At 38.3% G+C, this 12,350-nt stretch overlaps 1 protein-coding gene across 1 annotated transcript in view; it reads right to left on the reverse strand.

The window, feature by feature from the left end:
- The window catches only part of LOC126468626 (retinol dehydrogenase 13-like), a 90,802-nt gene that overhangs the window by 25,081 nt on the left and 53,371 nt on the right, over positions 1 to 12,350 (reverse strand). Inside the window, exons 2-3 of the mRNA XM_050096564.1 lie at positions 9,651 to 9,816; positions 9,401 to 9,509 (exon numbers count right to left, since the gene is read on the reverse strand). Of these exons, the coding sequence (XP_049952521.1) occupies positions 9,401 to 9,509; positions 9,651 to 9,816 (275 nt within the window). The remainder of the gene's footprint in view (positions 1 to 9,400; positions 9,510 to 9,650; positions 9,817 to 12,350) is intronic.

Raw genomic sequence — 12,350 nt, forward strand, 5'->3', positions numbered from 1 at the left:
CAACCTATCCATTTCCCTTTTTAAATTTTCTAACCTACCTGCCCGATTAAGGGATCTGACATTCCACGCTCCGATCCGTAGAACGCCAGTTTTCTTTCTCCTGATAACGATAACTGCTTTCTGTACAAATTGTAAATAGCCTTTCGCTCCCTGTATTTTACCCCTGCCACCTTCAGAATTTGAAAGAGAGTATTCCAGTCCACATTGTCAAAAGCTTTCTCTAAGTCTACAAATGCTAGAAACGTAGGTTTGCCTTTTCTTAATCTTTCTTCTAAGATAAGTCGTAGGGTCAGTATTGCCTCACATGTTCCAACATTTCTATGGAATCCAAACTGATCTTCCCCGAGGTCGGCTTCTACCAGTTTTTCCATTCGTCTGTACAGAATTCACGTTAGTATCTTGCACGTGTGACTTATTAAACTGATAGTTCGGTAATTTTCACATCTGTTAACACCTGCTTTCTTTGGGATTGGAATTACTATATTCTTCTTGAAGTCTGAGGTAATTTCGCTTGTCTCATACACCTTGCTCACCAGATGGTAGAGTTTTGTCAGGACTGGCTCTCCCAAGGCTGTCAGTAGTTCTAATTGAATGTTGTCTACTCACGGGGCCTTGTTTCGACTTAGGTCTTTCAGTGCTCTGTCAAACTCTTCACGCAGTATCGTATCTCCCATTTCATCTTCATCTACGTCCTCTTCCATTTCCATAATATTGTCCTCAAGAACTTCGCCCCTGTATAGACCCTGTATATACTCCTTCCACCTTTCTGCTTTCCATTCTTTGCTTAGAATTGGGTTTCCATCTTGGCTCTTGATATTCATGCAAGTGGTTCTCTTTTCTCCAAAGGTCTCTTTAATTTTCCTGTAGGCAGTATCTATCATACCCCTCGTGAGATAAGCCTCTACATCCTTACATTTGTCCTCTAACCATCCCTGCTTAGCCATTTTGCACTTCCTGTCGATCTCATTTTTGAGACGTTTGTATTCCTTTCTGCCTGCTTCACTTACTGCATTTTTGTATTTTCTCCTTTCATCAATTAAATTCAATATCTCTTCTGTTACCCAAGGATTTCTACTAGCCCTCGTCTTTTTACCTACTTGATCCTCTGCTGCCTTCACTACTTCATCCCTCAGAGCTACCCATTCGTCTTCTACTGTATTTCTTTCCCCAATTCCTGTCAATTGTTCCCTTTTGCTCCCCCTGAAACTCTGTACAACCTCTGGTTCTTTCAGTTTATCCAGGTCCCATCTCCTTAAATTCCCACCTTTTTGCAGTTTCTTCAGTTTTAATTTACAGTTCATAACCAATACATTGTGGTCAGAGTCCACATCTGCCCCTGGAAATGTCTTACAATTTAAAATTTGGTTCCTAAATCTCTGTTTTACCATTATACAATCTATCTGAGACCTTCTAGTATCTCCAGGGTTCTTCCATGTATACAACCATCTTTCATGATTTTTGAACCAAGTGTTAGCTATGATTAAGTTATGCTCTGTGCAAAATTCTACCAGGTGGCTTCCTCTTGCATCTCTTTGCCCCAATCCATATTCACCTACTATGGTCCCTTCTCTCCCTTTTCCTACTGTCGAATTCCAGTCACCCATGACTATTAAATTTTCGTCTCCCTCCACTACCAGAATAATTTCTTTTATCTCATCATACATTTCTTCAATTTCTTCATCATCTGCAAAGCTAGTTGGCATATAAACTTATACTACTGTAGTAGGCGTGGACTTCATGTCTATCTTGGCCACAATAATGCATTCACTATGCTGTTTGTAGTAGATTACCCGCATTCCTATTTTTTTATTCATTATTAAACCTACTCCTGCATTACCCCTATTTGATGTTGTATTTATAACCCTGTATTAACCTGACCAAAGTCTTGTTCCTCCTGCCACAGAACTTCACTAATTCCCACTATATCTAACTTTAAACTATCCATTTCCCTTTTCAAATTTTCTAACCTGCCTGCTCGATTAAGGGATCTGACATTTCACGCTCCGATCCGTAGAACGCCAGTTTTCTTTCTCCTGATAACAATGTCCTGTTGAGTAGTCCCCGCCCAGAGATCCGAATGGGGGACTATTTTACCTCCTTTTTATATATAGCCTCAGCATTGTATGCAAAAAACAATATGGCAGATTTTGAAATGAGGGAAAACATACACTACCATAATACCAGAGGCAAAACAAAATTAGACATACCTAGGCACAGGCTGACAAGAACAGGGAATTCCCATCTAATCAACAGTCTAAAAATATTTAATAAACTTCCATTTTCTTCTCGATCAGCTCACATAAGAAGCTTCAGGAGCAAGCTACTAAACTGGTTACTAATCAATCCTCTTTACAATATAACAGAGTTTATTAATATAAAATCAATGAAATCAATTTTTAAGGCTTTCATTATGTGATCTCACTGAATGTATTTATCTTATGTTACGGTGTATGTTATCATCTATGGGGACTATTTGCAATGCTCATTTAGCTTTAAGGTACTATTCAAGGAAAATGTTATATGATATCCATGTAAATTGCCTATTCTGCCTGGTGAATAAAGAATCTGAATTTGAGTATGGGAGATGAGCATGGTACCATACACGGTCAAATACCTGTTGTCGCTGGTAGGGTAAATCATCCGTTAAGAGGGGATGTATGTAAAATTGGTCAAAAACATTGAATCTTTTTTCCTGGCACTAGATAGTTATGTAACACATACTTTTATCAATGAAAATTTAAACTTCATTGTCTCCAATTTTCAAAGGTAGTTCATGCTACAAATTATGTAAAATCCATCTCATTTCAATTAGTGCATGATGCCATACCTCTTTTCTACATGACTCTGTCCTCGTTTGTGATATTTTATTATTTCCTTCCACCAGTGAAAACATCTGTACAGTATAGAAGGCTGTGAGCCCATTTACAAAATAATTATTTATGATTTATTAAAGAAATCCACACATGGCTGAACACAAAACTCAAACGAAAGCTTTTAGAACCTCATGGAGAAGAGATACCAAAAAAGAACATTTTGTTCATCTACTTTTCTTAAAGTTTCCTCATATGATGCTAGTCTGGAGTTCGACGATGATAACACTGAAACAGTCAGGACCCTTATGAGACTAGGATTTGATGCCTGTTGCTTCACTGAAGACTTACTGAAGAAGAGTGATGATGTGCATATTGCTACTTCTGAAATGTCAATAAAATATATAGCCAAAAGGGCACAACAGAAGGATCAAACTAAAAGTAAACAAGTAGGTGAAGACCAGAAAGGCCAAATGTATGGTTATGACCAAGATTATGGTGTTTATTTCTGGTATAAATGCTAATAATATATTTTTTATGCATTTCCCGTGAATTTCATTTTTCAATGTATAAAGGAACATTTTCCACTGACCGACTGCAGATAAAGAAGTGAAATTTAGTACAGACTTTGTATGTACTATAACACAACTTTCTGTGGCACAAAATTTTCCAAGTCTTTTATCATCAAATTTATTAAAATTTTTATGAAATAAAAATTCCAGTGTTTCATACATATAAATTTTAAAAAATTGTCACAAGATTTGTAAGAATGATATTAAAAAACTGGTACACAGCCTTGTTTATCTAATTACTAAGAATAACTTACTACATTTTGAAAGTGATAAATAAAGTAACCCCTTAGAAAATGTTCCTTGTGTGGTAGTACAAGTTCTAAAAGTGTCCATCAATGCCTTGCTAAACTTATTTCACAAAAAGAATTGAAAAAGAAATAATCCAGATTATAGCCAATACAACAATGATACCATGTGCAGAATTTGATTCAATTAACTCTCAAAGTGTAAAAGTTACACCAACTTATATGTAACCATGTATTCTCTCATATGCCCTTCCTTAAAAATTTCTCAACCAGTTTAGAGATTTTTTCTATAGATAATGTTTCTTCTATGTATAATTCTTGTAAGATAGAATGAACCAAGAGAGGTGGAAAATGAAATATTGTCTTTAAAAAACAAAACCCCATCTGGGTGGGATGAAATATCCGCAACTGGAACGAGATTGTGTGTTATATCATTTCACTATCACTGTCAACTGTTATAAACCAATCCTTTGAGCAGGGTTGTTTTCAAATTCAACTGAAATGCACTGAGATAAAATTGTGATTCAAAAAAGGATCAACAGAAGGTGTGGAGAATTACCACCTTATATCTCTTGTGCCAGTCTTTTTCAAATTGTTTGAAAAGACTGCAGCAAAACAAATGGAAAACTTCCTTACTATGAATGACATAAGTTTTAAAAACCAGTTTGGATTACAACAAGGATAAAGCACTGTAAAGGTGGCAATAATGTTAATCAAAAAGATATGCTCACCATTAAACAAGGGTAGAAATGTTATAGGAATATTCTGTGATCTGACAAACCATCTGCTTCACTCCCTATTTCTATTTAAATTGCTGAAATAAGAAATCAGGGGCACTACTGTACAATAATTCAACTCTTACTTAATAGAACTACTTAAACCTAACTAACCTAAGGACATCACACACATCCATACCCAAGGCAGGATTCGAACCTGCGACCGTAGAGGTCGCGCGGTTCCAGACTGAGTGCCTAGAACCGCGAGACCACCGCGGCCGGCAATACTTTAGAAAAACTTGAATCTTGGTTCTATCAAAATGGACTACAACTGTATGTAACTAAAACCAAATCAATGCAATTTAAAACTAAACCATAAGTAAAATAAAACTAACTTACAATGATCAATATTTCACAGAAGCAAACCATGTAATGTTCTTAGGCCTAAATCTTGATAAAAATATAAAGGGGAATGTATACACTGCCTGTTTAGTAAATAACCTGAATAGCCTAGCATTTGTAACGTGTATTTTGCCAGGCACCACAAACAGAGATGCCAGAAGGACAGTCTATCACGCATAATTTGAGACTGTTATTTGTTATGCCATAATCTTCTGGGGGAATTCAGCAAGTGTTGCAGGGTTCCTAGCATTACAACAGAAAATAATTAGGAATATGTGTGTTGCCAAACAAATGGAATCCTGTTGACTACTCTTAAAAAATTTAAAAATACTATCCATTCTCTCCCTTAACACACATAACGTGTTGATTTTCTTACACAAAAATCAACATATACTTGACCTTTTCCACCAAAACTCACCACAGAGATAATTTTAACCACCAGAGCAAAAGGTGTAAAAATTTACAATAAAGTAAAAGACAGCTACATATTTAACATGGAGGTTCATTAGCTAAAATGATTACTCTTTACTCTTCTCATGGAAAAGAGCAATAATTCTAATGAAGAAATAACTGAGCCTAGTTTCAAAGTGTGAACAAGGGAATTACAACTTTTTGTGAACTGAAATCTATAATTGTACTTGTATCTCAGAAATGTATATAAAATAATGTAAACATTTGTATTTCTCCTAAAATATTACTGTAAAACCTGATATATCTACTATACATCAGATAAAGTGATTTGAAAACTGTATGTAACAAGCCTCCTCCCATGAACCACGGACCTTGCCGTTGGTGGGGAGGCTTGCGTGCCTCAACGATACAGATAGCTGTACCGTAGGTGCAACCACAACGGAGGGGTATCTGTTGAGAGGCCAGGCAAACGTGTGGTTCCTGAAGAGGGGCAGCAGCCTTTTCAGTAGTTGCAGGGGCAGCAGTCTGGATGATTGACTGATCTGGCCTTGTAACACTAACCAAAACAGCCTTGCTGTTGTGGTATTGTGAACGGCTGAAAGCAAGGGGAAACTACAGCCATAATTTTTCCCGAGGGCATGCAGCTTTACTGTATGGTTAAATGATGATGGCGTCTTCTTGGGTAAAATATTCCGGAGGAAAATAGTCCCCCATTCGGATCTCCGGGCGGGGACTACTCAGGAGGACGTCATTATCAGGAGAAAGAAAACGGGCGTTCTACGGATCGGAGCATGGAATGTCAGATCCCTTAATCGGGCAGGTAGGTTAGAAAATTTAAAAAGGGAAATGGATGGGTTACAGTTAGATATAGTGGGAATTAATGAAGTTCGGTGGCAGGAGGAACAAGACTTCTGGTCAGGTGAATACAGGGTTATAAATACAAAATCAAATAGGGGTAATGCAGGAGTAGGTTTAATAATCAATAAAAAAATAGGAGTGCGGGTAAGCTACTACAAACAGCACAGTGAACGTATTATAGTGGCCAAGATAGACACGAAGCCCATGCCTACTACAGTAGTACAAGTTTATATGCCAACTAGCTCTGCAGATGACGAAGAAATTGAAGAAATGTATGATGAGATAAAAGAAATTATTCAGGTAGTGAAGGGAGACGAAAATTTAATAGTCATGGGTGACTGGAATTCGACAGTAGGAAAAGGTAGAGAAGGAAACATAGTAGGTGAATATGGATAGGGGCTAAGAAATGAAAGAGGAAGCCGTCTGGTAGAATTTTGCACGGAGCAAACACTTGGTTCAAGAATCATAAAAGAAGGTTGTATATATGGAAGACTCCTGGAGATACTAAACGGGATCAGATAGATTATATAATGGTAAGACAGAGATTCAGGAAGCAGGTTTTAAATTGTAGAACATTTCCAGGGGCAGATGTGGACTCTGACCACAATCTATTGGTTATGAACTGTAGATTAAAACTGAAGAAATTGCAAAAAGGTGGGAATTTAAGGAGATGGGACCTGGATAAACTGAAAGAACCAGAGGTTGTACAGAGTTTCAGGGAGAGCAAAAGGGAGCAATTGACAGGAATGGGGGAAAGAAATACAGTAGAAGACGAATGGGTAGCTCTGAGGGATGAAGTAGTGAAGGCAGCAGAGGATCAAGTAGGTAAAAAGACGAGGGCTAGTAGAAATCCTTGGGTAACAGAAGAAATATTGAATTTAATTGATGAAAGGAGAAAATATAAAAATGCAGTAAATGAAGCAGGCAAAAAGGAATACAAACGTCTCAAAAATGAGATCGACAGGAAGTGCAAAATGGCTAAGCAGGCACGGCTAGAGGAAAAATGTAAGGATGTAGAGGCTTATCTCACTAGGGGTAAGATAGATACAGCCGACAGAAAAATTAAAGAGACCTTTGGAGAAAAGAGAGCCACTTGTATGAATATCAAGAGATCAGATGGAAACCCAGTTCTAAGCAAAGAAGGGAAAGCAGAAAGGTGGAAGGAGTATATAGAGGGTCTATACAAGGGTGATGAACTTGATGACAATATTATGCAAATGGAAGAGGATGTAATCAAGATGAAATGGGAGATACAATACTGCGTGAAGAGTTTGACAGAGCACTGAAAGACCTGAGTCGAAACAAGGCCCCGGGAGTAGACAACATTCCATTAGAACTACTGACGGCCTTGGGAGAGCAAGTCCTGACAAAACTCTACCATCTGGGAAACAAGATGTGTGAGACAGGCGAAATACTCTCAGGCTTCAAGAAGAATATAATAATTCCAATCCCAAAGAAAGCAGGTGTTGACAGATGTGAAAATTACCGAACTATCAGTTTAATAAGCCACAGCTGCAAAATACTAACGCGAATTATTTACAGACGAATGGAAAAACTGGTAGAAGCCGACCTCGGGGAAGATCAGTTTGGATTCTGTAGAAATGTTGGAACACGTGAGGCAATACTGACCTTACGACTTATCTTAGAGGAAAGGTTAAGGAAAGGTAAACCTACGTTTCTAGTTTTTGTAGACTTAGAGAAAGCTTTTGACAATGTTGACTGGAATACTCTCTTTCAAATTCTAAAGGTGGCAGGGGTAAAATACAGGGAGCGAAAGGCTATTTACAATTGGTACAGAAATCAGATGGCAGTTATAAGAGTCAAGGGACATGAAAGGGAAGCAGTGGTTGGGAATGGAGTGAGACAGGGTTGTAGCCTCTCCCCGATGTTATTCAATCTGTATATTGAGCAAGCAGTAGAGGAAACAAAAGAAAAATTTAGCGTAGGTATTAAAATCCAGGGAGAAGAAATAAAAACTTTGAGGTCTGCCTATGACATTGTAATTCTGTCAGATACAGCAAAGGACTTGGAAGAGCAGTTAAATGGAAGAGACAGTGTCTTGAAAGGAGGATATAAGATGAACATCAACAAAAGTAAAACGAGGATAATGGAATGTAGTCGAATTAAGTCGGGTGATGCTGAGGGAATTAGATTAGGAAATGAGACATTTAAAGTAGTAAAGGAGTTTTGTTGTTTGGGGAGCAAAATAACTGATGATGGTTAAAGTAGAGAGGATATAAAATGTAGACTGGCTATGGCAAGGAAAGCGTTTCTGAAAAAGAGAACTTTGTTAACACCGAGTATAGATTTAAGTGTCAGGAAGTCGTTTCTGAAAGTATTTTTATGGAGCGTAGCCATGTATGGAAGTGAAACCTGGACAATAAATAGTTTGGACAAGAAGAGAATAGAAGCTTTCGAAATGTGGTGCTACAGAAGAATGTTGAAGATTAGGTGGGTAGATCACGTAACTAATGAGGAGGTATTGAATAGGATTGGGGAGAAGAGAAGTTTGTGGCCCAACTTGACTAGAAGAAGGGATCGGTTGGTAGGACATGTTCTGAGGCATCAAGGGATCACAAATTTAGCATTGGAGGGCAGCGTGGAGGGTAAAAATCATAGAGGGAGACCAAGAGATGAATACACTAAGCAGATTCAGAAGGATGTAGGTTGTAGTAGGTACTGGGAGATGAAGGAGTTTGCACAGGATAGAGTAGCATCGAGAGCTGCATCAAACAACTCTCAGGACTGAAGACCACAACAACAACATGTAACGAGATGAATAAATCACATTTTACAGGGCTGGAGAACGTTTTCTGAACAGCCTGGAGGGAGTGCAAGGGGTATAGCAGCATATTTGCTGTTCAACAGTCACCAGCAGGTGTCCTTAGGATGTGCAGCGACACAGTGTAAATCACAGAACATATTCAGCGGGGTGGAATATCCTCTCTCCGGCCATCCTGATTTAGGTTTTCCATGCTTTTCTAAATTATTTCAGACATGTGCCAGGGTGGTTCCTTCAACAAGGCCACTGCTGACCACCTATCCTATACTCATAAAAACATATTTATACATTCTATGTGTATGAATATTTTGAGCCATTTATTTTCATTGTATTATGCTCATAAATCTATATCATTGTGAAATGATCCCTTTATGAATAAATAAATCAAATCAAATGCTTTAAATGCCCTATGGTACTCCTCTGCATGCCTAGTGCTATTGTAGCTGCAAGTGATACAATTAACAAACTTGTAAATTTCACGAGGAAAGTTTCTGGGATTAGCATATTTTATCAAATCAAGAGTGCTTATTAAATGTATGAAACTAAAACTGTCATGCTATATTAAGCAATAAATCATTTATTTTATGGAGTTGTTTTAGCTCACCATTTTTAAATCTTTCACAGAATTTTCGAATAGATGCTAACGATGCCAAGTCACATGTTCTGCAATATACATATTTATTCTTGCTTTCCAGAACAATTTCGTGTCTTGACTGTAACAGACATACAATACAACAAATGTAATTTGTTCAGACATTTTTAAAAATACTTCTATAAGTACTTCAAGTTTAACTTGTACATATTATGACTAATATATAATAAGACTAATACAATGTCAGGACTTATGACATTACCTTTTCACACTTTTGAATGTCACGACATGCCATGACAACAGTGGCTCCTCGGAGTGCAAGTTCTCGAGCTGTCTCCTTTCCAATTCCTGTATTAGCACCGGTAATTATTACTACCTTGCCATCAGCACGTGTTTTATTTTCGTATTTAGGACCTCCAGTATATTCTCTGTAACATAATAATAACTTATAATTTTTTGAGGGTATATCAGCAGTACTATGCAGTCAACTAACACACATTATTCATATAGGCCTAGTTCATACAGTTAAAACACAAACAACTGTTTCTGTGTTACTCATTTATCTTAAAATTAATTATACAGCCTGATTTTTGAAGTGTTCATGAAGCTAACATTGAGTGTCATGCAATATAGCATTTTGGATACTGCAACAGACACCCATTTTTCCGCATCACATAGTTTAACCAATCCATGCAGAAATGATGTCATGAATTCTGCCATCAATTCAAATTAAAACACAGCTGCGAAGTAAAATTTGTCACAGCTCAAACAATTAAAAACTCATGAATTTTGGGCAGATTGAAATGTTTCTTTCTGAATAATTAATAAAACATGTCTCAAACATTTAATTAATGGTAAAAGACATTAAGAATAAATTTTTTCTGTGTAAATAAATCCGTAAATTAAAGAGAAAAGGTTATAATTTAATATAAAAACTGTATTTTTTACTGTTCATATAAAGAAATGTTTATATATTGAAACTTGATAAAAAATGCTCTGCAAAGCAAGTTGTAAGGCAGTCGCCATAATTTGTTTTGACTATAAAAGCGGAAGCTGTGCCCCCCCCCCCCCCCCATTTGTTTTTCATTGCTGTCTCATAAAATGTAAGTGTTGATCTCATATCTGTAACCTTTTGTTAAATAATGATGTTAATTTAAGGATAAGAGTCATGTTTGAATCAAGAAACCTACTTTCCTCTTCCACTAATGCCACATCTCAATTTACTATGTTGCATTTTAGAACTTTTTCAAGCTGCAGCAAAGGAGAGTTGTTGTTGAATTGTTTTGTGGCCACAGTTGAACGCTACTAGTGTTCAATCAGCATTTACTTTATCAAACTTTTATTTCAGCATTCCTGAGAACTCTTTTACCAATCTTTTCTATCAGTAGCCGGGCAATGTAATTATGCGAACTGCATAATTTTGAGATTGGTCACTGGCCTCTAAACAATACAGTTGGTCAACAGTCTCAGTGGTCTGATGGGAATCTGATACTGGATGGCAGAACACAAATTCATTATTAAGCACGTAAAATTTTTCTATGCACAAGTTTACCATGTCAGACACTTTGTCACCAGCAGATGTGATTTAAAAGTTTTATACTAATTTATAATAACAGTAATATTATAAGATCTGTTGTGGGAGGGTAAGATGATATTATAATTCAAGTGATCTTACATGACATCAGTGAAGTGCTCTGCACTATAATAAGTATTTTGAAACATTCTCTTAAGACATGAATATTTTAATCCATTTTCAAGTAAGCTCTAATAAACCCATTTCACAAAAAGAAAGTAACAACCACCTGTTCCTCAAATTAAAGTTCGAAGTTTTTTTCCTATTATCATCATAAGCATTCACACACTTAGTGAAGTACCAGTTAACTAAAAACTGAAAAATGAATGAACTATTTGGCACTCATCCATCAGGTTTTTGGAAACATCATAGTCTACATCTACATCTATATGGTTACTCTGCAATTCACACTTAAGTGTCTGGCAGAGGGTTCATCGAACCATTTTCATACTACATCTCTACCATTCCACTCTCGAATGGAGCGTGGGAAAAAGGAACACATAAATCTTTCCGTTAGAGCTTTGATTTCTCTTATTTTATTATGATGATCATTTCTCCCAATGTAGCTGGGTGTCAACAAAATATTTTCGCATTAGAAAGAGAAAGTTGGTGATTGAAATTTCCTAAATACACTCCTGGAAATGGAAAAAAGAACACATTGACACCGGTGTGTCAGACCCACCATACTTGCTCCGGACACTGTGAGAGGGCTGTACAAGCAATGATCACACGCACGGCACAGCGGACACACCAGGAACCGCGGTGTTGGCCGTCGAATGGCGCTAGCTGCGCAGCATTTGTGCACCGCCGCCGTCAGTGTCAGCCAGTTTGCCGTGGCATACGGAGCTCCATCGCAGTCTTTAACACTGGTAGCATGCCGCGACAGCGTGGACGTGAACCGTATGTGCAGTTGACGGACTTTGAGCGAGGGCGTATAGTGGGCATGCGGGAGGCCGGGTGGACGTACCGCCGAATTGCTCAACACGTGGGGCGGGAGGTCTCCACAGTACATCGATGTTGTCGCCAGTGGTCGGCGGAAGGTGCACGTGCCCGTCGACCTGGGACTGGACCGCAGCGACGCACGGATGCACGCCAAGACCGTAGGATCCTACGCAGTGCCGTAGGGGACCGCACCGCCACTTCCCAGCAAATTAGGGACACTGTTGCTCCTGGGGTATCGGCGAGGACCATTCGCAACCGTCTCCATGAAGCTGGGCTACGGTCCCGCACACCGTTAGGCCGTCTTCCGCTCACGCCCCAACATCGTGCAGCCCGCCTCCAGTGGTGTCGCGACAGGCGTGAATGGAGGGACGAATGGAGACGTGTCGTCTTCAGCGATGAGAGTCGCTTCTGCCTTGGTGCCAATGATGGTCGTATGCGTGTTTGGCA

The sequence above is a fragment of the Schistocerca serialis genome, chromosome 1, assembly GCF_023864345.2.
Source record: "Schistocerca serialis cubense isolate TAMUIC-IGC-003099 chromosome 1, iqSchSeri2.2, whole genome shotgun sequence".
Taxonomy (NCBI): Eukaryota; Metazoa; Arthropoda; class Insecta; order Orthoptera; family Acrididae; genus Schistocerca; species Schistocerca serialis.